Genomic DNA, 25,525 nt, shown 5'->3' on the forward strand with positions numbered 1-25,525 from the left:
TTCAGTCCTTGAGAACAAGGACCTTGTAAGGGGAGGGTATTGATACACGCACTTGGTTAGCCCACATGGTGCCGAATGCAGCAACGGAAACGCAGTGGAAATACAGCTAGCTGGAGTGGTTATGGCCATGCAGAGACGTTAGTTACGGCCATGCAGACGTTATTTTTTCCATGCAGTTATAGTTTGTTAATAAGTTTGTTAGTAAGGAATCTTTTGACGTCAGCAGCAGTTGATAGCCGCTCTTAGCTAGCTGACATAGAATGTTATAAATAGAAAAGTTAGAGCCAGGCAATGGGATATCTGATAAAAAACTCGTCATAGCCTTTCACTTGTCTTTTCATAGCTTTCATTCCTTCTTTCCCTGTAATCTCTCGGTTACTAAGAAATAACAAATCCTTTTCATCTATGGTTCTCCGAAGTTACTTCTCCGCCATCTTTTGTAGCTTCCAGACCTTAGATAAGCAGGCCTCCACTGACCTCTGCATCAGTCAGGGCCATGGCGAAGAGCAATGTCACGTGAAGTATCCTGCGCTTCGCCCGTCGAAGGTAAACGCTCCGCAAGTGCAGGTGGAGCGTCCCGCGCCTTTAGTGGCTGTGGGCAAGCTCTATCCGTTGAAGGTAGATGCTCCGCAAGTGCAGGTGGAGCATCTCGTGCCTTTAGTGGCTATGGGCAACGCGGAACCAGAAAGCGAGGGGCTACATAGCTCACCTTCACTGGATGAGAAGTAGGAACATACTGATCATGGCATCTTGGTGTAGCTAGAATCTGATTTGCGACAGGCCTTCGAGAATGGTGTTATTGTTTCAGCACTTGTGACGGATGATCTTCGGCACCAATCGCCCCTAGATCTTACCTTGACGCAGAATGGGGTGTCTCTAACCCTTCCTGAAATAGTTGAAGTGGCGATAGAGGTTGCAGCGGACCAATTGATTCATATTATTGCTGACCAGGTTGTCAGTGAAACTGATGCTGATGTCCAAGATGTTGCTGTGGCCTCGGCTGGTAGTGTCGAGCCAGCGAGTGATAGAATGGAACTAGAAGTAGACTTGCGGGACCTGGTGCAGGCAGAGGTGGATAGCCAGCAAACTGCGATGGTAGCCACTCTCAACCTCTTTCATCGCAAGACTGGTGAGGTGACAGGCACATCCATGGATGACTTGCGGCGGCGTTTGGATGGACTGAAGAACCCAGATGAATGGCAGCAGGTCACTCACCGCCGATCAAAGAGAAATGGTGTACCACCCTAAAAATTTTGCTGCTCGGAGTCATGATTAAGTCTCTTTTCTGGAACGCTAAAGGGGTGGACAATGCTCTTACTTTTGCTCGCTTGAGAAAATTGAAACGTCTACATCAAATCTCGTTATTAGCACTGTGTGAACCAATGGTAGGTCGTGAGCATCTGGATATTGTTCGTCGGAAGTTGGGTTTCCTGTTTGGTGTCTCTAATGAGGAAAGTAGGATTTGGATTTTTTATGATGTTGAATATAAGTGTGACAGGTGTCGGGCCTGTACAATAATAAAAATAAACCTAATTGCCAATTAAAATAACTAAAATCCGATTCCAAGTACTGGAGGAAGGACTCTAGGTGTGCAATGGGTTACTTGATTCACCCTGTTCCCGAAAAGTTTGCTTGATCCGATATACCTAAATGGGATGACTTTTTCACAAATAATTATAAATTTGTAAACAGGGCAAGTAGGGTCGTATCCTCAGAAATTGGAGATATTTGTCTCTTTAGAAATTCAAAATAATACAGGGGGTGTTTTTTATAAATGGTGACAATTAAAATAATTCAACTAAGAATAAAATATCCAACTAAAAATTAAATGACAATTCACTAAAATCAAGGTAATAATAATTAAAGGTCTAGTCAAGAAATAACTTCAGCAATGGTTCATCTAATTGATCATCGATGCACAAGCAATTCTAATTATTTATTGATAAATAGGTTATAACTGCCAAACAAGCGATGACAGTCAACCCCTCCTTACTGTGTCGATGATTAAGGTACGCCCGTTAATCACTACTCTAATTGAGAAATAATCTTAGGTATGCCCATAAGATTTAATTCCTCAATTGCCTTACGTATTAGAGAAACTCTATTCTAACCAAATAATGCACTACCAAGGTTATTTTAGATTAGCCCGTGTATCCCACTGACACAAATCTAATCGTGCCAGTTGTCATTATTTCAAGGCAATTAAACAATTACGGATTTAAATGCCCTAATTGACAATAGATTACCTGTGACGATCCCATTTCTCCCAAGGGCGAACCCTATGGTATCGGCGGGACGCCTGCCTAACTCGCGTCAGGATTCGAAATTTAAAAGCAATAAAATTAGATAAATCGAAAGAGCACTATATACAATATATACAATCCCAAAAGTGTTCTAATCATCCCATTACATCCTTATGAATATAACCAAAACCAAAGAGTAGACCCTAAGGAGAGTCCTTATACAAACCACCAAAATTAAAACAAACATCCTAATTGTCCAACTATTACATGCAAATCTAACTATACTAGTGTATGTGCCAAAAGTCCCCGTGTCGGCCCCTGTTAAGGAAAACAAAAGAAAAGGGGTAAACTATATGCTTAGTAAGTAAACAGAGGCAAAAGCGTAAATCTCACATATTAATCATTACACAGTAAGAGTAAAGCAAAAGCAGAAAAATAACATCACATAATAAGGATACGGGTGGCTCCAAAGCCAATTCATGTGCCATGTATGATCTCCTGCCGACACTCTGTCGACCACAAATAATGGTCCGTAGAACTCCACTTGTTCTCCCACCGTACACCTTATTACCCTCTTTGGCCAGACACATCACAAACTTGCTTGAGCGAACGAAATTGAACTTGGTTCACAAGCTCGGGTCACAAACTTGGTCCACATACTCGGTGAACCGGATTCACAAACTTGGTGACCTCAAACCAGGTTGGACTGACTTCGACCAAACCCTAACCGGCTCGAATAGTCCATCTAAGTATTGAGATCGGGTCCCAAACTCACAAACTTCACAAAATTATTCAAAAGTCACCCCGAGCCATAAGTTCAAGGGTTTTAGTTCCAAAATTGCTCATATACATAAGCCATGTACAAATATGTGCGCAAATTAGGGTTTAGGTCGAGTGCGATAAAGTACACCCTCGCCTAGGTACCCTCTTCATACATATCGAAACACATAAGCAACTAACACATAAGAGCGGCCTGATTACTTACCCAATGAACAAAAGAGCAAAAGTACGAAATTCGTGCTGCGAGGAGTAGCTAGTAGGCTCCACCGGCTCCACCTAACTCACCAACGTCTGAAATAGAAGATTGTGTCACAATATCTCACAAACGGCTACTAACATACTTAAAACAAGCAAAACGGCAAAATCGGCACATACGAGTGCGGAAACGGCATACGGAATCAGAAAAGGGTAACCTAATCGCTTTGCCGTCAAAACTTTTTTGAATACAATCGAAGCTACAAGTGTCAGTCAAGGTACATGAGGTACCGTTACGAAGCTCAGAGGAAGGGCTACAATTTTCATGAAGACACCTAAGTCCGGATTTGAACAGAAATAGGTCGAAAGTATGGAAAATCATTCCAGAAATTCGCACTTTAGAGTAACGGACAGGGTATGTTTACTGGACCATAACTCCCACCTCACAAATCCAAATCAGGAAATTCCAAAGGCATTAGAAAGCTGAGACATAAGGATAAAACTTTGATATTTTGGCTAAGACCTCAATCCATTCAGAACAGAACGAAAATTGAGTGCCAAAGTACCCGTCAGAACTGTCCAGATTCAAAGGCAGTTCTGACGATCGATCTTGTTTTGGTCATAACGGGAGCTACGGAACTCGGGTTTCGACGCACTTTATACCGTTTCGAAACTAAAACCAAGATCTATATTTGTTATAAAGAGGCCAACACCCAGTTTGTGCGTTATCAAAACGGACAAAACAGGGCAGAAGCTAAATCCAGAAATGCGACAGAATTTGTAGTTTGGAATAGATGTGACTATTTTGGCCATAACTCAGGCTACATAGATCCATTTGATAGAAACTTTTGCAAGTATATTCAGGACTTAAGAGGCTACAATGTTGAAGAAGACCACTCAGTCCAGTTTCGAGTGTAACTAGGTCAAAAATGCAATATACCACACCAGAACCGCAAAAACAGGTTCACAAACCGCATTCTGGTTCAAACTTCATAAGTCAGGCTATCTAAGTCCAAATCAAGTGATTCCAAAGCCATCCGAAAGCTAAGATACATGGTTACAATTCATCAGAAGACCTCAACAACCAATTCCGAAATATTTCCAACCAAAATAATCCAATTACAGACGCAATTATCAAATTCAGGTAGAAACAGGGCAGTAGGGGTAATTTAGTCTTTTCAGAAGTTACATTGCTCCAATTGACCTGAAATTTTGCAAGAATCTCTAAAATATCATTCCCTACAACTTTCATGTTTTAATCCAAGGCTGATTCGGCCTTTAACTATGATGAATAGTGCCGAGCAGAAGGGGGTAATTCAAACCCTTACTTCCGAAATTTCCGTTCAAATGCGGAAATTTTTCGCAAATAACTACCATTCACACACCAAGGCTTCATTCTAGATCATTTTCAATCATCATACATGACCACAACATATAACTCACATGAAATCAGGAAAATCAAGTATAAATAGAAAATGTCATCAATCTCAACCTAAATCATGAAGTAACACCTAATCTCACCACTTCAATTCACATAGGTCACTAATTAAGCATTATTGGAAAGACAAGAGTAGTCCCTTAGTCACTCACCTTATAAGACAAGGAAGGAAGCAATTCAACACCTTAGCCTTCCAAACAACTTCACCAATCACCTCCAAATCACTAAGTGAAGGGGTTTTATGGAGTAATTGCAAGATTAAACGGTTGGATTGTTGAATTTGAGCAAGATTAGAGTTAGGAATTTGGAGAGTTTTCTTTTCTTCTTGCAAGAGAGAGAGCCGGCTTCAACAGCTTGGAAATGGAGATGATTTTAATCCAATTTTGTTTTGGTTTATTTAGTCAAATGGAAAAAGGATGAATAGTGGTCAAGGATCAAGACTTAATCTCTAAGTGACACTTGTCACTATAATTAATGCATCTCTATCTCTTTGTTTCCTCTCACAACAATCCAAATAGCAACCTCTAATTATCTCATAACATCCGGTAATTTAAATCCAGTATCCAAAACTTAACCTAGTTGGTCGAATTTTTCCTAACTTTCCGCACTAGTGGGTCCCACGTCCGGTATATGTTCTTAATTTCTCAAAAACTAACCGATACTAGAAAAATCATCTAAGACCTATATTTACTCATAAAAATTATCTGGGGAATTTTCTAATAAAGAAAATGTAGAAAAGGCGGGCGATAAATAAAACCCCTACTTAAGGTTTCTAATAAATTGTAACACTAGAGGTTTGCTAATCTAGAGTTTGCTAACCATTTCAAACTTGCTAAACCTTTGTAAACTAAAACGAATCCTAAACTTACATATGCCAAAACACACACTAGAACATTGAATATAAATTATAGCTCGAACCTACGAATAATAATACATAAACTAGGGTTTTTAATCTTAACCGAGATTAGGATTTTCTCCTTAGCTCTAAAACCCTAATTTCACCACATCAATTAATGAATAACCCTAATATCAACTTACGAACTGACTGGGGCATCACATTACCAAATTGACTAACTATCCGGATTCAAGACAATCAATTAATTAAATAATCATAAGTACTGCAACCAAGAAATATGCGAATACCAATAAATAAAGGAAAAGATAAAATTAAATCGATCTCAGAATATTAGCTGAGCCAAACCTCCGTTGTTTTTTGACTAGAGTGAAGGAATTAGTTCATATTTGATGCGAAAAAACCATACAAGATTGAAGAGAGAGCCACGGCCATCAGTTGGACAATGGGCAAATTCAATTCGATAGAAGGAATAAAGAAACACAAAGTTGCAGAGGATGATTTAATGTCTTCACTTTGTCTGCTTATACGCAGGAAGAAAAAGAAACTGCTAAAAGGCTAAAAGGAAGGAAAGTCACACTTCTCCCAATTTTTCTCCTGACATCCGTAGGAGAATTCCATTACCCAAAAGCTAAGAAGGAAAAGTCAAAATAAAGCTAAGCTAAAGGTGACAAAATCCTCTGCTCCTCATTCTAATTCCTATCTAATAGTCCTATATTCATTCTACTGTGCGGCGGCCTCCATTTTGTAGAAGACTTCAGCCTTTTTGTTCCTTTTTGAAAGTTGTCTTCCGCAAATTACCAAAAAGGGCCACATTTTCTTGTTTCAAAATGCCCCTGGATGCCTGCTACTTGAGCTCTTTCCTGATGAATGCCAAATTGGCATTGGTTGTGGTATTTTCGTTCTACTCCCTGAAATAAATGCAAATTACGAAAAGTGAGTAGAATCTACTAAACAATCCACATCAGATCAGGTAATAGAGGAAATTAATAATAAAATAAATAATAAAATCGCAACCTAACAAAGTGTGACATTGTTGCGGCTTCTCATCAATTTTTGGTGTTGCAAATTGCTCATACTTATTTTCCCCGCTCTTTTATTGCAACCTTTGTTCATGCTTCGTGTGACCTAGATGAGCGTGAACTGCTCTGGCTGCAATTATCAAGAGCGCATTGGTTGGGAGAGCCGACAATCTTCATGGGTGATTTTAACGTCGTTGTTGGGTCTAAGGAGAAGAAAGGAGGTCGGCCGTTTCGTTTCTCTGAGGCAGAGTCTTTTTTAAATTTTACTGATGGTGCTGGCTTGACGGACTTGGGTTTCTTTGGGTCAAAGTTCACATGGTGCAATAATCGTCTAGGGAGGGCTCGAATCTGGAAGCGTCTAGATAGAGTTTTGGTAAACCAGTCATGGTTAGATCTAGGTGTTAATACCTCAGTGGCACATTTGAGTAGAGTTTCTTCGGATCATTCTCCGTTACTAGTAACTTGTTTCTTGGCTGTCGGCGGAGGTCCTCGGAGTTTCCGTTTCTTGGATGTTTGGAGGTCCCACGGTGACTTCCTTAAGGTGGTGCGTCAAGCTTGGGAGATGGAGTGTGAGGGGCGATCGGTTAAGGTTTTGATTTTGAAATTAAAGGCGGTGAAGCATGCGTTACGGGTATGGAACAAGGAGACATTTGGAAATGTTACTGATCGCGTCCGGGAATGGGAAGAGCAGGTCCAGTTATTGGAATGTTCATTGGAGGCAAGCCCGACGGAGGAAGGGCAACAACGGCTTCTCCAGGCGCAATGTGACCTCAAGGCAGCTCTATTGAGGGAATCTAGATATTGGCATCAAAAAACTTGTATCCGGTGGTTAAAGGAAGGTGGTGCCAATACTAGGTTCTTTCATGGCCAGTTCAAGTAAAGACGGGCGCGTTGTTATATACATTGAATGAAGGATAAGAATGGAGTCTGGGTTGACGAGCTACCTAAAATTGAAGACATGGCGGTTGAGTACTTCGCTAAAGTTCTGGCGCTATCTGATCAAGTACAGGTAGATCAGTCATGCTTAGACGCTATCCCCTCAATTGTCTCTGAGCAGGAGAATGAGGCTCTTCAACAAGTCCCTACTGAGGAAGATGTTAAAAAAATGGTTTTCCAGATGAATGGAGAGAGTTGCTCAGGGCCAGATGGGTTTACGGGCTCTTTCTTCACTTCCTGTTGGGAAATAGTAAAGGGTGATGTCTGTCGGGTGATTTGTGATTTCTTCGTTGGAACGGAGCTGCCTTGGGGATACACATCGACGCTGCTGGCTTTAATTCCGAAAATACCAGGTGCGTCCTCATTTTCGGAGTTTAGGCCAATCAACCTATGTAACTTTGTTAATAAAATCATATCGAAACTGCTGGCAATGCGCTTGGAGGTCATTCTGCCTAAGCTAATATCGTCTCAGCAGAGTGGTTTTGTGAAGGGTAGGCAGATCTTTAATAATATATTATTGGCTCTAGAAATGTGCTCGGCGTTAGGGAAGAAAGTTAGGGGATAAAATGTTGCGCTGAAGTTGGATATGGCCAAAGCATATAATCGGGTGTCTTGGTGTTTTTTTATTCAAGTTATGAGAAAGTTTGGTTTTGAGGATCGCTGGATAGATATAATTTGGTGGTTGATCTCCACATGCCATTTTCCTGTTCTGGTTAATGGGAAACCTTGTGGTTTTTTCAGATCCTCTCGGTGGTTGCGCCAAGGGGACCCACTATCCCCGACCCTATTCATCATTGCGGCTGAGGTCCTTTCCAGGGTCTTGAACACTTTGGTGGGGGACCGACAATTTTCTTCGTACTTTGTTGCCCGGGGATGTCCGCCGTTGACACACCTTGCCTATGCTGATGACATCATTATTTTTTGTAATGGTAGTAAACGTTCATTAGCATGTGTTATGGAGGTATTGGGCAAATATCAGAGGATCTCCGGGCAGTTGGTGAACGCTTCTAAGAGCTATTTTTTGGTGGACAGGAAGGTATCCCTTGTACTGCGTAGGGTGATTGCACGAGCAACGGGGTTTTCTTTTAAAGAATTGCCGGTCACTTACTTGGGTTGCCCCTTGTATGCTGGGAGAAGGGTGAGATCCTTGTTCAATGGTTTATTGGATAAAGTTTCACAGCATTTGAGTTCTTAGCGAGGCCGGTGGCTGTCAATGAGTGCTCGTGCTCTACTCATAAAACATGTGCTGTCCTCAATCCCGATTCATATTTTGGCAGTATTGGTGCCTCCAAAGGGGGTAATTGCTATGTTGGAGCGGATGTTTGTACGGTGTTTTTGGAGGGAATCAGAGTTTGGGTTTAAGCAGCATTGGTCTGCATGGAAGAAATTATGTCGTCCGTGGAGGAGGGTGGAGTAGGTTTTCGTTCGTTACAAGCCATTATTGAAGCTTTTTCCTGCAAGCTATGGTGGCTGTTTAGATGTGGGCTTTCGTTCTGGGCCAAGTTCATGAGGGCTAGGTATGTTGGTGAGTTACACCCAAATCAGGTCTCTATTTCTACTAAGTTTTCCCCTAGTGGTAAACGAATGTTTGGGGTTCGATCTTCCATGGAGATGTGGCTAAAATGGGATTTGTCTAGGGGGGATGTTGCCTTCTGGTGGGATAATTGGAGTGGGCTAGGTCCGTTGGCATAGAGGTTTCCAGATTTAGCGTCAAACGCTCGGGTTCATGACTTTTTGCGCGAGGGCCAATGGGATCATTTGGCCTTGGCTGCCTTCCCCTCAGAGGTCGCAGAGGCGGCTGCGGTTTCTTTCTTTTGTTTTGGTAAGGTTTTGGATAGCCTAGTTTGGACCTTAGAACCTTCGGGGGAGTTTTCTACAAAATCGGCATATCAGGTAGTACGATCCTCTGGGATTCGGTCATGGGCATTTACTTATATCTGGCATTCTTTATTTCCACCGAAATTTTCCTCTCTTATGTAGAGATTGTTGCATGAGCTGCTACCGGTGGATGATGTGTTAGCAAAGTTTCAAGTTCATGGCCCCTCTAGGTGTCAATGCTGTTCGCCGCCTCAGTTGGAAACACTGCAACATGTGTTTGCTACTGGGGCGCTAGCAAATGAGGTTTGGGGTTTTTTTGGGCAGTCGTTAGGTTTTGCAATTCCTTCAGTTGCTTGTGTTAGGTCACGATGCTACAAATGGTGGTTGCTCCCTGTCAAAGGGACGGCATTGAGGTGGCTATCCCGTGTGCTACCGTTGCTTATTGTCTGGTTCTTATGGCGGGCTAGAAACATGGCTAGATTTGAGGGACGGAACATATCCATTGTTAAGGTTCGGGGATGGATCATCGATGAACTGCGGTTATTGATCCAGGTTTACTTTTCGACCATGACGAGGGTACCACTTCAATGGGCGGCGATTCTAGACTCGCTATCCGAGGTTCGGAGGTCCTTAATATCCACTCTGGTGCGATGGGTGTGTCCTTCGGACAGTTTCCTTAAGTTGAATACAGATGGTTGCTCTACTTCTCGAGGTGGGGGTGGTGGTGGAGGGATTAGGGATTCCTGTGGAAGGCTCATTCTGGCTTTTGCTGATTTCTTTGGTCCGGTAAGTCCCCTCCAAGCGGAGGCGCGCGCGCTACTTTTGGGTCTTCAGTTAGGGCGACAAAGAGGGATGTTGCATTTAATTGTTGAATCTGATTGTCTCGTCTTGATCAATTGTTTATGGGGGGAGGGGGAGGTCCAGCGGTCATTTGGCCTATCGTGCGTGCGATTCGGTATGCTGATCCGGAGTATCATCAGTTCAAGCACTGCTATAGGGAGGGAAATGCTGTGGCTGACTCACTGGCTTCCTCCAGTACTACGCGTGGGTCTTTCGAGCTCTTCACTAGGGCTTCTCAATTACCGTGTCGCACTAGAGGGTTACTAGCCCTAGATATACAGAACTTTTGTAATTTTCGTTTTTCCTTTCAGAGGTAAGGGTGCGGCCTTCCTTCCTGCATTGTATTCTTGGGCAGCTTGAATAATAATGTGGGATTCGGTTAAAAATAAAAATAAAAAAAATGCCCATCCTTGCAAAAGCGAGATACAAAGCACCTTCATTGCTCATTGCTTGTTTCATCATTTATTAAATGCAGTAATTTCTTGACAAATCTTGCTTTAGCAAATTTTAATTTTGCAGTTGATCCGCAGTTTATTTTTCATACAAGAAAATTGTAGTTTTGGTTCCAAATGCTTGAGGGATGAATGCTTTTAGTCCCTAAATTTTCGAAGAAAGCAAATGTAATCCTACATGTTCCAATCTCTAAGTACATTTGCACATTTAATCCTACTAGTATGGATGTACGTGCATTGCATGTTGCAAGTATTTATTTTGGTGATACCCTTGCCAAACATATTCCTCAAGTGCGATATCTCAAAACAATCAATTAATAAAGGGAATCCATTAAGTATCACTTGAATTTCTTAGTCTCATTACTTGAGTACCAACTATTATTTGATAATCTAATATATCTTTTGATTGAGATATGAAAAATAAAATGTCTTGGGAATCTAAAAACTAACCTAATATGTCTAATAATTTTTTATAGGATCTAAAACTATATTAGTTTGAAAACTGACTTTATTTTTCAATTATTGTAAATGATTTCAAAGGACTAATTTTCGTAAACTTTAATCCTAATTACATAATGACATTTGTACCTCTATATCCACATTAAAACGTACACATAAGCTATGTAGATGCATTTTCTTATGTTCAAATATATTATCTAGACATAGACTAATTCAAATATTGGAGTAAAGGTATTTTTTTTTTGTTCCATTATTAATCAATATTTGTCCAAGCATATCCATAGAAATGAAAAACGATGCTAGACGGGTACGTAGGCCCTCTTTTTCTCTTTTACTCTAGTATGCAGCTATATTGCTTTCGTTTTCTTCTCTGTTTTTTTTTTTGAAAAGAAATATTCTCAATTAAGAAAATTAGTGTTATCCTACTCATAACTTCACAAGTCAGAAGATCATGCAAAGTAAATTAATGATCGAAAAACTACTCACAGGAATCGAGTTATAGGTCAGGAATTCAAGTCTCACAACCTATAGTTAAAAAAATCTAGAGGATGTGTCAAGGCATCAATATGGTTTAGATGATACTTCTCATGTAACTCAATTCGTTCCCTATTAGTATAGAATAGTGCAATTCTTAATGTTAAAAAAAATAATAAAAAATAAACCTTCCAACCTCCAAGATGCTTGGTGTCCTTTTGTCTACATTGTTATTGAAAAATAAAATGAGTTTCTTACATTCGTTTAATTTGAAATTTTTGTGTCATTTTTTTGATTTATTTCGATTTATTACAATTTGCACTTATTACTTTCATGTATATAGTCATGAGCCGTTTTCTTTTTCTTAAGAGTCACAATATATTTTCACATGGAAACTTATTTTTTTAACCAAATTTTGTTTCCAATTCATGTTTAGCTTCTAGGTTTATCCTGCTAAAGTATTTTTTCTGTACTTCACTACTTTTTTGAACCCGTTCCTAAAATTTTCTTAGGAATTTATTTCAATAAATAGGTCTTGCTAGAGTAAAACTTAAAAGTCAGTGTTACATGAATTGCCTAAAAAAGAATTCAAAAGGCTTCTAGATAGCCTAGAGAAATATTATACATATACTGTTCTGTTCTATTCGAATAAGATTAATTTAGAAAGGTACTTGGGAGGAAAAAGAAAACTATAGTTTTCTTTTCTTTCCTTTCATAATTAATGTTCTACATCTTTAAAATAGAAAAAACGTATGTATTTATTATTATTATTATTATTATTATTATTAGTAGAAGAGGGATGAGATTTAAGAAATATGAACGCAGAAAGAGGAATTTGAATCCAAGACCTCTACTTCAAGCAGATACGAATATATGTTGTCTTCTATTTTGAATGGGAAAAAAATAGAGAGCTTTCTTGATATTAAGGAAACCTTCTTTTCTATTCTTGTTTGATTTCAAAAGATCATCCTCCAACAGTTTCAAAATTGAGCTCCTCTCAAAAGAAAATTTATTTCGATTAAATTTTAATTCTTATGTTAACACAAATTCCAAGGTTGAGGTTCTAGAAATTAGAGATTTTGATTCAAATCCCCATGCCCTCTTCCAACTTTTTAAAATTCACTCTTCTCTTGCTATAAAAATAAAAAATAAAAAATACATATTTTGTAACATCAATGTTGGCACTTATGTCAACAATATCTCTTATTGACTTGGTGAAATCCAAAGTCAGACTTTAATGTTTATGATTACTGAGTATTTTTTGTAATCTTCAAGCCCTAGATTTAATGATAGAATTAATTAACCAGTAAATTAATGGTACTCCAAGTGGCTTCATCTCCTTTCCAGAAAATCTAAATTCTTGTCTAATGCTCAGTTAAGTACACGACGGATATAGCGCCATTTGTGCATACTGCTGAGGATAAAAGTCAGACACCTACATGACTAAAGGAGATTTATTTCAACTATACTATATTTCTGGATAAATTCTAAAACTTTTAGAAATTAATTCCTACTCCATGAAGAATTCTAGATCAAAACCAAGACCTCAAAGTCCAAATCAAGTAAAAAACCTAATTATTATTAAGAGTGCTCTCATGTTTGGAATATAATAGAGTCATTAAAATTTCCAATGACGGCATTGTTGGGAAAAAAAATTAATCACTAACACAAATGTGGCTATTTTTTTTTTAATTCTAGTTTAGATTTAACTTGTTGAGGTTCCCTTCATGGCTTCCAATTAGTCGTTGTTATAGACATTGTTAGGTTTTAGCTCATTAGAGTTACAAACTCTTTTTTTTTCCCTTTTGACGACTTAAATTTTTTACCATCTTATGTAATTCTATTATACAACTTATTTGAAATTTAAAATATGTTTCATAATTCAATTATACAAGGGTATTACTTTGGTGCTTTTAATATATATATATATATAGACTAATTTTTATCAATTCCTATCAAAATCCAATCACATTAACTGTTATGTAACGTTAATTAATTTTTTAAAAAAGAACTAAAAAACTTGAAATAAATATTATTGGCCATAATTCATTGTAAAAGATGACTGATTACCCACATACTGATCGCATGAGTAATTAGTCTTTAACCCAAGAAAACAAAGATTCGGTTGGCAAAAAGAAATTTAGGTCAAAGACTAATTACTCAAGTAACCAGCATACGAGTAATTAGTCATATTTTATTACAGAGTATGACCAACAATATTTTATTATTTTTTTCAAAAATTAGTTGCTGGCACATAACCTGATTCCAATAGTAGGTGGTAAAAATTAGTCATTAGGACTAAATGTACATAAAAACTAAAATATTTGGAACTACGTTTGGTTTGATTCAAATTTTAGAGACTAAAAGCGCTTATATCCCAAATATTTGGGACCAAAATTGCAATTCTCTCTTTTCATGGTATGGGACCAAAACTGCTGCTCTTTCATTTTATGCCCAACTTCTGAAGGATCAAGTGTATATGGTTGGCAAATGTTACTTTCACATTTTGGCTTCAATCTACTTTTCATGCCAAAATTAGAAGCTGGAGCTGGAGCTCTCAAGTGTGCCAAATGTAATGTTCTTGCACCTTGATGATGGAACATGCCAAAATTAGGAGCTGGAGCTGGAGCTCTCAAGTTTTAGGTGTGCCAGATGTAATGTTCTTAGACCTTGATGGTGGAACGGTGAACTGCCTTATCATGCAAGAGATGCAAGATCCAAAGGGGAAAAACAATCCCTTTACGACGAGAGAAACACTTATCCATATACCAAAAGCTTTACTGGGAAGTAGTTTTTTTTTTTTTTTTTTTTTTTTTGTTAATCGTTAAATCTACGAAGTTATAATTACCCCAACTAGCTTATTGTCTTTTCCATAGATGCCAACGTTGTCTCCAAGGCTGCTGCATTCTCAAACAAGAAAACGAAGTGATACCAAAATACGACATATCAATCACAAAAATGCTGGCAGGACAATCTCAATTAATCAAACAAACAATATGAGTAAAATAATTTTTCTCTGATACTGCCAAGGCAAAGTAAGAAAGTGACGAAAGGGATTGCTATATATAAGACTTATAGGGGTTGATGTCCAACATATTATCGAGCAATGGAGGCTAAGGTGGCCAACACTAGAAAAGACCTTGGTGGTTCACTCCCTGTTGAGAATGTCCAAGAACTAGCTTCTAATAACCTGAAAGAAATCCCACATCGATACATCAGACCTGAACTTAATCCTGATGAAGTTTCAGTTGATGAATCTTTACAAATTCCAGTCATTGATATGAGCAAGCTTGCAACAGACCATGTAGATTACCAAAATGAAATGGCAGAACTTCACCAGGCATGCAAAGAATGGGGTTTCTTTCAGGTAAAATCAGGAAAGCTTTTTATGCTTACCAATTAAAACCGTCATAGTCTTTTCTTGGGTAAAATGCATACTCGAGAATTTTGTTCCTGCATGCTTTCGATATATAACTACGATTTTGCTTCCTAATTATGTCTGTGCAATTCAATCTTCAAACAGTTAATCAATCATGGGGCAACAATAGCAATTGAGAAAATGAAGGTTGTCGTAGAGGACTTCTTCAAGCTGCCATTAGAGCAGAAGATGATCTATGCACAACTGCCAAATGATCTTGAAGGATATGGTCAAGCATTTGTCATATCGGAGGACCAAAAGCTCGACTGGGGTGGCCTGCTCTTCCTTTACTCCTTACCAACCTCCCAAAGAAATATGAGATTCTGGCCTAACAATCCAAAATCTCAGGTACACATAAATAGTACGTCAGATAAATCGTGATGCAAATTCTCTTAAACCCATCCTTGTTCTTCAAGTTCTTATATTGTTACCCTTTCCCTTTCCCATTAGTCAGCTTTGTCCAATGTACTGACTGCTGCAGGTCCCTAATGGACAAGAAAAGAATTTTTCCCTGAAGCAATGTTCTGATTTCATGGTAGCACAGTATTAAGACAACAAAGTAATAGCAAGCTCACAAGGAATTTTTAAACCAGAAAAAATTTGAACATATTTCTCTCCACTTTGAGCTTCTAACTTTCTCTAACCCATCCAGATCAACCTTGGATGAATACTCAACTGAATTGCACAAACTCTGCTTGAGTCTCTTTAATCTCATGGCTATGAATCTTGGATTGGATGCCAAAAAAATTAGCAGCTTGTATGAAGATTGTGTTCAAGGAATAAGAGTGAATTACTACCCACCATGCTTGCAAGCAGACAAGGTTATTGGCCTTGCTCCTCACTCTGATGCCACAGGACTGACCTTATTAGTTCAAGTGAATGAAGTTCAGGGCCTACAGATCAAGAAAAACAGTAAATGGGTGCCCATTAAACCCATTCCAGGAGCCATCATCATCAACATTGGTGATGTCATGGAGGTAACCATCGAATCTTATTTCAACTTAAAAATAAAAATGATCCTGCTTCTGAATGTTGAGGACTTGCATTTGAGTTGATTGACTCCATGAATTTGAATGCAGATATTGAGTAATGGGGAATATTGCAGCATTGAACATAGAGCTGTTGTGCTTTTCCAGAAAGAAAGACTTTCAGTTGCCGCATTTCACAGTCCTAATATCTGTGTAAAAATTGGTCCTCTACCTGATCTTGTGAAAGAAAATGGAGCAAATTACAAGACCTTACGGCACGAGGACTTCATAAGACTGGTTATTTCCAGGAAACTTGATGGAAAAAGCTTGCTGAGAACCATGAAAATCATTAAATAAGAAAATTGCAAGTATCGGGAAAGAAAATTTTCTGCCATCTTTCTTCAGAATAAAGAAGTGTATCATCACTTTCATCAGGGCCATCAGCCCATGATGAAAAGTCAGTGAAAATTCTGTTCAAGTAATAGCTAATTAAGGAGACATTTTGGTGAATCTCAATCGTACATTTATGTGCATATACATGCTGTTGAATTTCAACAAATGTTGGCTGCCTCAATTCCTGAATTTGGAAGCCAACATTGTTGACTTCTCTTTGGCACAATTTAATCCCACATCGGTTGGGTTATTGGAAGAAGCTTAGCTTGAGAGCTATAAATAGCTCTCAAGTCCTCCCAATTGATAAGTACCAAGAACAACAAAGAATTACCCATAAGGATTTTGTAATTCTTTGTATTCTTTCTTCTCTCCTAAATTATAAAAGCAGGCTGCTTGAGTGGTACTCGGAGAGTAGGCAAAATTAGCCGAACTCCGTTATCAATTTTTCGGGTGCGTTCTTTCCATATCTCTTTTATTTGTTCCGCATTTATTTAGTAGTTTCTTTTCTGTAGTAATATAGTATTCAATATATTTGTATATATTTGTCGGGTTTATTCATAGTGTTTTATACGATTCTCTTGGGTGTATTTTCTTATTCGCGTGTACGTATTATTTATGTATACACGGGTATAGTTGTGATAATACACCGTGCACGTAAGTTCTGTCTAGGAGACTGGGTTTTAAGTGGGACCGCTTGTGACCCCTCCAGCCTTTCCTGGGAATTTACTTGGAATGGTAATTCTGTCTAAGGAGATTGTTTTGACGATCTTTCCTGGGAATTACTGAATCGGTTTAATCACTAGTTGTAATTTTGAGTGGGAAAATACCCGGTTTCCCCAACAAGTGGTATCAGAGCCGAAGGTTCGTCCTTTGGCTTGTTTGTAGTTTGTTATATTGAATACTATCATTTGAGTCTGTAATGGCATCTGACAATTTCACGTCAAGAATTATATCTGGGGCATCGGCTTCCTCGTCCACATGGTCGAGGATTCCAATGTCAAGTTTGAAGGTGGCGGTGGACACATTTGACGGTACTAGCCATTTCGGCATGTGGCAAGGCGAAATCATGGACTCCCTTTTCCAACAGGGTCTTGACATTGCCATTGAAGAAAAGAAACCAGATGACATAGAAGAGAAGGAGTGGAGTACCATAAATCGGTTGGCATGCGGAACTATTCGATCATGTTTGTCCAAAGAGCAAAAATATGCTTTCAAAAATGAGACTTCTGCATGAAAATTGTGGAAGGCATTGGAGGGGAAATTTCTGAAGAAGAGTGGTCAGAATAAACTCCTAATGAAGAAAAGATTGTTCCGTTTCGATTACCAACCAGGTACTACTATGAATGAACACATCACTATGTTTAATCAATTAGTAGCAGACCTGTTTAATTTAGATGTAAATTTTGAAGATGAAGATTTGGCTTTGATGTTGTTATCATCCCTTCCTGATGAATTTGAACATTTGAAAACTATGTTACTTCATGGGAAGGAAAATGTGTCTTTAGATGCTGTATGTTCTGCTTTGTATAGTCGTGAATTGAGAAAGCAGGATAAAATGAAAAAGAAAGTAGCTGTAGCAGATGAAGCGTTAGTGGCAAGAGATCGTCAACAAAGCCAATCAAAGGGGAGAAGAGGAAGGTCCAAATCGAAAAGCAGAGTTGCCAAAGATGAGTGTGCTTTCTGTCGTGAGAAAGGGCACTGGAAGAAAGACTGTCCAAAGTTAAAGAAGAAAGGGAAAGTTCCGCAAGACGTAAATGTTGCAGAATGCAAAAGTGATGCGGAATCAGATTTCTCGTTGGCTATATCACATTTAACATCCCATCCAGATGAGTGGATTTTGGATTCAGCTTGTACCTACCATATGACTCCCATGCGGGAGTGGTTCTTTGAATTTGAAGAATTTGATGGTGGAGTTGTGTACATGGGAAATGACAATCCATGTAAAACAGTTGGGATAGGATCAATCAAACTGTGTAATCATGATGGATCCACCAGAATCCTGAAGGATGTTCGGTACGTGCCGAATTTGAAGAGGAATCTCATCTCCTTGGGACTCTTGGAGTCAAAAGGCCTGGAAGTGAGGATGCGAGATGGAATTCTTAAAGTAACTTCTGGAGCACTTGTGATGTTGAAAGGTGTGAGAAAGAATAATCTGTATTACTACCAAGGTAGTACAGTTGTTGGGACAGTAGCAGCGGCAACATCTTCCAGTAGCAAGAAGGATGCGGAGGCAACAAAGTTGTGGCACATGCGATTGGGACATGCTGGTGAAAAATCCTTGCAAAATCTTGCCAAACAAGGATTATTGAAAGGTACGAAAGTTTGCAAATTAGAATTTTGTGAGCATTGTGTTCTGGGAAAACAAAGAAAAGTGAAATTTGGCACTGGTATCCATAATACCAAAGGTATTTTGGATTATGTGCACTCAGATGTGTGGGGACCTGCCAAGACTCCATCCCTTGGTGGCAGGTATTATTTTGTCACTTTTATTGATGATTTTTCCAGAAGAATTTGGGTGTTTACTATGAAGAGCAAGGATGAGGTGCTAGAGATTTTCCTTAAATGGAAAACTCAGGTTGAAAACCAGACGGGAAGAAAGATCAAGATTCTCCGAACAGACAACGGTGGAGAATACAAGAGTGATCCCTTCCAGAAGATATGCCAAGAATGTGGCATAGTTCGGCACTTCACAGTTAGAAAAACATCACAGCAGAATGGGGTGTCAGAGCGTATGAACAAGACACTAGTGGAGAAAGTACGTTGCATGCTGTCTAATGCTGGATTAGGCAGAAAGTTTTGGGCTGAGGCTGTGACATACGCTCAACATCTCGTCAATCGCTTGCCATCATCTGCAATCGGTGGCAAGACTCCATTAGAGGTATGGTCTGGAAAACTTGCAACAGATTATGATTCTTTGCGTATTTTTGGTTCTATCGCATATTATCATGTAAATGAATCAAAATTGGATCCACGTGCAAAGAAGGCTCTCTTTATGGGCTTTAGTGCTGGAGTTAAGGGATACCGGTTGTGGTGTCTAGAAGCAAAGAAAACCATTATCAGCAGGGATGTTACCTTTGATGAATCTGCCATGTTGAATAAGGTAACACAAGATGGAACCAGTGGTACTCCGCAACAGGTGGAGTGTACGCCGAAACAGGTGGAGTTTGAGCAAATAATGGTGAGTCCAGCAAATAGCACCATCAATGACTCTCTCATGGTAGAAGAGGAGTCAGATGAGGAAGAGGTTTCAACCCAAGAACCTCAACAGCAGCAAGAGTCAATTGCCGTCAATAGGGCAAGACGAGAAATTCATAAACCTGCTCGTTTTGTTGACATGGTGGCTTATGCACTTCCAGTTATTGATGATGTTCCATCCACATTTTCTGAAGCAGTTCAAAGTACAGAAAATGATAGATGGAAAGATGCTATGGAAGAAGAGATGCAATCTCTTCAGAAGAACAAGACGTGGAAGTTGACACAACTACCGAAGGGCAAGAAGGCAATTGGATGCAAATGAATATTTGCAAAGAAAGAAGGATTTCCTGACAAGATTGATGTTCGCTACTAGGCAAGATTGGTGGCTAAAGGCTACGCTCAAAAGGAGGGAGTTGATTATAATGAGGTATTTTCTCCAGTTGTTAAACATTTCTCTATTAGAATTTTGTTGGCCTTGGTAGTGCAGTTGAATTTGGAGCTAGCTCAACTTGATGTGAAGACTGCGTTCCTTCACGGTGACTTGAAGGAGGAAATCTATATGTCTCAACCAGATGGATTTAAAGTTGCTGGTAAAGAAAATTGGGTTTGTAAACTGAGCAAATCGTTGTACGGATTGAAACAATCACCGAGACAATGGTACAAACGATTTGACCAGTTCATGATGAGTCAGAAGTACACAAGAAGCAAATACGATCACTGTGTGTATTTGCGCAAGCTACAAGATGATACCTACATCTACTTACTCTTGTACGTTGATGATATGCTGATAGCGTCAATGAGTCAAGTTGAAATTGACATATTGAAGGTTCAGTTCAGTAAAGAGTTTGAGATGAAGGATTTGGGAGAAGCCAAGAAGATTCTCGGCATGGAGATAAGCAGGGATAGAACGAGCGGCAAGCTCTGTCTGACACAGAAGCAGTATTTGAAGAAGGTGCTACAACGTTTTGGCATGAATGAAGATTCAAAACCTGTAAGTACTCCGCTTGCTCCTCATTTGAAACTTAGTAGCCTATTATCTCTAAAGACGGATGAAGAGCGAGCATACATGGCGAAAGTCCCGTATGCTAATGCAGTTGGTAGCTTGATGTATGCAATGGTGTGTACGAGACCCGACATTTCACAGGCAGTTAGTGTGGTAAGCAGGTTTATGCATGATCCAGGCAAGGGTCATTGGCAAGCTGTGAAATGGATTATACGGTATATCCAAAATACCGTAGATGTTGGATTAGTATTTGAGCAGGATAAATCACTGGGTCAATGTGTAGTTGGATATTGTGATTCTAACTATGCAGGTGATTTGGATAAGCGACGTTCTACAACTGGCTACTTGTTCACATTTGCCAAAGCGCCAGTTAGTTGGAAGTCTACTTTGCAGTCAACGGTGGCTTTGTCAACAACGGAGGCAGAGTACATGGCAATTACAGAAGCTGTGAAGGAGGCAATTTGGCTTCAAGGATTGCTTGAAGACTTGGGAATTGGTCAAAAACACATTAACGTGTTTTGTGACAGTCAAAGTGCTATTCACTTAGCAAAGAACTAGGTCTTGCAAGCAAGAACGAAGCACATTGATGTTCGCTATCACTTTGTGCGGGAAATTCTCGAAGAAGAGGAGATTTTTCTTCAGAAGATTCGGACTACGGAGAATCCTGCAGATATGCTGACCAAGGTAGTTACAAGGTCCAAGTTTGAACATTGTTTAGACTTGGTCAATATCCTGCATATTTGAGTTGGCGCCTGAGGGCGCAAATTTGGAAGCACCGTAAGAACCGTTTGTTTTTGTTTGAGGGAGAAGGTTTGTATTTTTGTGGTGGGATTAGAAATTATGCCAAGGTGGAGATTTGTTGAATTTCAACAAATGTTGGCTGCCTCAATTCTTGAATTTGGAAGCCAACATTGTTGACTTCTCTTTGGCACAATTTAATCCCACATCGGTTGGGTTATTGGAAGAAGCTTAGCTTGAGAGCTATAAATAGCTCTCAAGTCCTCCCAATTGATAAGTACCAAGAACAACAAAGAATTACCCATAAGGATTTTGTAATTCTTTGTATTCTTTCTTCTCTCCTAAATTATAAAAGCAGGCTGCTTGAGTGGTACTCGGAGAGTAGGCAAAATTGGCCGAACTCCGTTATCAATTTTTCGGGTGCGTTGTTTCCATATCTCTTTTATTTGTTCCGCATTTATTTAGTAGTTTCTTTTCTGTAGTAATATAGTATTCAATATATTTGTATATATTTGTCGAGTTTATTCATAGTGTTTTATACGATTCTCTTGGGTGTATTTTCTTATTCGCGTGTACGTATTATTTATGTATACACGGGTATAGTTGTGATAATACACCGTGCACGTAAGTTCTGTCTAGGAGACTGGGTTTTAAGTGGGACCGCTTGTGACCCCTCCAGCCTTTCCTGGGAATTTACTTGGAATGGTAATTCTGTCTAAAGAGATTGTTTTGACGATCTTTCCTGGGAATTACTGAATCGGTTTAATCACTAGTTGTAATTTTGAGTGGGAAAATACCCGGTTTCCCCAACACATGCTAAATGTAAGATTAAACTTTCATTCACTTGAGTGATATTACCTGATCATTGCAATTGATCTGTAGCACAAAATAAGCCAGAATCGGGAGAATGGAGGATTGCAACATAATCTGGAATGTCGGTTGAACTCTGGTTTTGGTTTGAAATTAGACTACATAGCTAATAGTCCAGCATCCATGCCTAATGAACAAGCCTCTAATTTAGAGGTCTTAATCCTGCAGTCTTTTTTTTAATAAATAAAATTTTTATGAGAAGTTTATGTGATTGTGGGAATGTGATGTAAGCATTTGGAACTTTGATACTCTTCTCGGATAGGATGGTAAACTAACTTAACTAATATATTTACATCTCTACCAGAATTTAGAAGTGTGCATTTTTCTCAAGTTTTACAGCCGCAATGAAGAAAAAAAAACGAATCGGTTCCTTCTCCTCTCCCTTTTCCACAGCGTTTCTCTTCCCTCCTTCCTCCTTCCTTCAAAATCCTTCTCATCACAAAACTTCGGTATGTTTTAGTGCAATGGATAGAAATCGAATTTTGAAATTAGGAAAGAAATCTTGTGCTTTTGGCTTCTTTTTCTGTGTGTGCAAAGATTTGTGCCCACTTTTTTTTTTCCTTTTGTCTAAAATGAGACTCCAAATCTTATAAGAGGAAAGGAAAGGAAAAGATAAGGAAGAATTTGAGAGTCGGATCAGGCCTCACAACCATCTGGACAATTTCCTTATCAACTAAACTAGATAGAATATCTAAACCACAAAGAATATCAAATCCAAATGCCAAAATTATCCCTCCAAATCCAAATGCTATTTGGAGATTATAATTTCATCATTTTCAATGAGAATTACTGTGGAAATAAAACTTCAACTGTGGCAATATCATTTAAGAAAAAAAAAACACAAACTAATAACTTGGTACTGACCTTGAGAAAAAAGCAAGCAAAGTGTGTTGCCACAAAAGATCAAAATTGTTGATACAGGCATGTCTCATGGTTTGTTTAGATTAGATTACTCAGCAGCCACTTTTTTTTTTTAATCCTCCCCCACTCCCCTATTCCCTCCCTACCCTAAACAGGTCAGCCAAGATTTGAATCCTGGTCTATCAAGCGGGACTTTAACTCCCTGACCACTAGCCCCACCACTAGTAGTTCAGAAGCTATTATCACATAATTGATAAACTATATAATTTACCATATTTTTTGTAGTTCTGACCTTGATCAGTTTCCGATGGTAGGGGGAGGGATATGTTGGGTGGTAGGTCTCGAATTGACTTTATAAAAAAAAAAAAATCTGTTGTTATGCAAAACCAGGAGGTTAATAGTCATGTACGATCTAAAATGATTCCACATTGAAGAAAGTAACTTCATCACCCAAAATTATGTTCATCATAACTTTAAAGGCAGTGTTCATCATCTCAGTTAACAACTCAATTGGTTCATCCGGATTCTCCCATGCACTAAATGCATTCCTTGCAATTTCATCCACATAGTCGATGAACATTGGCAAGGCCTCCTGTCTGGCAAGTGAAGTTGATTTCAGCTGCCCGTGGAGTCCTTTCTTTCCTAATAAATCTGGTGCTGATTTATGCCAACCTGCTCAAATACGCTCGTCGATCGGTCAATACTTTTCTGCATGTTTCCGCTGCTGTGACAATGATGCATGGCTTTCAAAACAGGCATGCCCCGTTCAATGGAGCCTTGCCAAATCTGTTCATGCAATCCCAGAGGGGTCGCACTTCTTTATCCACAGCAAGTGTAATTTGATTTAGAACGGGAGAAAGAAAAAATTCATATATATGTGCTAACAATGATAAGTCGCAGATGTCAGTTTCAAATTACTGGTTTTTGGCTCCAAAATTTAGCAAACCCAATTCCTTAGTCATGTACCTGATCAAGATTGGCCTTAAATTGTCTACGTGACTGGTAGATGATTTATGGTGGCATTCGCATATGCCACACACACATATATATATATATATATATATATATATATATATATATGCTTGCAGGAAAGGAAAAAGCTCTAATAGATGATTTTGGTTTCGGTTTGCCTTCAAAGTACATCAAAAATAACAAATAATCATTCTACTAATCTCATCTTTTTTATGTTCATTTTTCTGTTCAATCCAAAAATTGCCGATTGTTGCCTCTTGCCTTAGAGTTGCTTAGGTTACATACAAATTCTCTTCTCCTCTGTGTTTTTGGTATGATCCTATACAAATGCTAAAAAAATCCTTTTTCCCCCCTTTCAGGCAGATTGTATTGAATCGCTTTTGTAATGAAAATTGGTTATGGTGGCATGGTAATTAGTAATTAGCAACAAAAATTCTTTACTAACGAATCTATAACAACTAAAATGATACTTATCAAGATGTGCCATTGGCCTTAAATTCTTCTACGATAGTCATTGAGCAACTTATAGAATCTCCCATAAGTTGCTAAATAATCATCTACTAAAATTTACCAACTGTATGATTATTTATGAAGTAATGACATTGAACTCCATCAGCTAATCTCGGTGGAGTAATTATTCAATAAGCAAAAAGAATGACTATGCAATGAAATTAGGACAGGTTGATACAGGATTTTATTAAGTTTATTGGATTAATCATCTCACATGTTTCTAAGGGTGATTAGATTACAAATTACTCAGAAACATGAAATCTCTTACATTTCGTGAAGCATCTGTGAAAATGTGAAAGGCACCTTATCAAATTTCAAATTCGTTGGCCAACTACTGAATTAGCAGTAAGCAATTTGGCATTCCTTCAATTTTTAATGCTACGGCTGATCTTCTCCATCGATAGCTATATATAAGAGGTCCAATTTTTTGGGAAAACGGGTAATTTTTCACTCAAATGATACAACTAGTAAATTAAACAGATTCAGTAATTCCTAGGAAAGATTGCCAAATAATCTTCTAAGACAGAATTACCATTCCAAGTAAATTTCCAGAAAAGTCTGGAGGGGTCACAAGCGGTTCCACTTAAAACCCAATCTCCTATGACAGAATTTACATGCATGGTGTATTATCACAACCAAATCCGTATATACATAAACAGGACAGACACACGAATAAAAAAAATACACCTAAATGAATCGTATAAAACATTACAAATAAACCCGACAAATAGATTGAATACTATACTACAGCTGAAAAAAACTACCAAATAAATGTGTAATAAATAAAAGAGATAAGGAAAGAACACACCTGAAATTGATAACAGAATTCGGTCAAATGTGTCTAATCTCCGAGTACCACATAAGCAACCTACTCTTATTAATTTGGCAGAAGAAAGAATACAAAATTTTGGTGTGTTTTAATTGGGAAGGGAGAGTGTTAATTTATAATTCTCAAACACTTCCCCAAACCTTAAACCCACCGATGTGGGATAAGTGATTATGCCAAAAGGTTAACAAATCTCCGCCTTGGCATAATTTCTAATCCCACCAAAAATACAAACCTTCTGACTCAAACAAAATAACAAGT

The 25,525-nt window shown here is 38.6% G+C and overlaps 2 protein-coding genes across 2 annotated transcripts; both read left to right on the top strand.

Annotated features, from left to right (window-relative positions):
- Positions 1 to 6,706: 6,706 nt before the first annotated feature.
- Positions 6,707 to 7,411, top strand: LOC140013753 (uncharacterized). Its single transcript, XM_072063840.1, has one exon. It carries the CDS (start codon positions 6,707 to 6,709, stop codon positions 7,409 to 7,411), a length of 705 nt encoding a protein of 234 aa, XP_071919941.1.
- Positions 7,412 to 14,491: 7,080 nt separating this feature from the next.
- On the top strand, positions 14,492 to 16,406 carry LOC140013815 (S-norcoclaurine synthase 1-like). The gene is made up of 4 exons (XM_072063968.1): positions 14,492 to 14,877; positions 15,034 to 15,276; positions 15,555 to 15,905; positions 16,008 to 16,406. The coding sequence occupies exons 1-4, from the start codon at positions 14,617 to 14,619 to the stop codon at positions 16,251 to 16,253; spliced, it is 1,101 nt and encodes a 366-aa protein (XP_071920069.1). The 5' UTR covers positions 14,492 to 14,616; the 3' UTR covers positions 16,254 to 16,406.
- The last annotated feature ends 9,119 nt before the right edge of the window (positions 16,407 to 25,525 follow it).

The sequence above is a fragment of the Coffea arabica genome, chromosome 8c (genome assembly GCF_036785885.1).
Source record: "Coffea arabica cultivar ET-39 chromosome 8c, Coffea Arabica ET-39 HiFi, whole genome shotgun sequence".
NCBI classification, from domain to species: Eukaryota; Viridiplantae; Streptophyta; class Magnoliopsida; order Gentianales; family Rubiaceae; genus Coffea; species Coffea arabica.

Excerpts from the sequence above, each read along its gene's own strand:
- LOC140013753 (XM_072063840.1), top strand. The coding sequence starts at position 6,707 with ATGGGTGATTTTAACGTCGTTGTTGGGTCTAAGGAGAAGAAAGGAGGT.
- LOC140013815 (XM_072063968.1), top strand. The coding sequence starts at position 14,617 with ATGGAGGCTAAGGTGGCCAACACTAGAAAAGACCTTGGTGGTTCACTC. Across the intron at positions 14,878-15,033 it reads AAGAATGGGGTTTCTTTCAG|TTAATCAATCATGGGGCAAC; the intron begins GTAAAATCAGGA and ends ATCTTCAAACAG. Across the intron at positions 15,906-16,007 it reads ACATTGGTGATGTCATGGAG|ATATTGAGTAATGGGGAATA; the intron begins GTAACCATCGAA and ends ATTTGAATGCAG.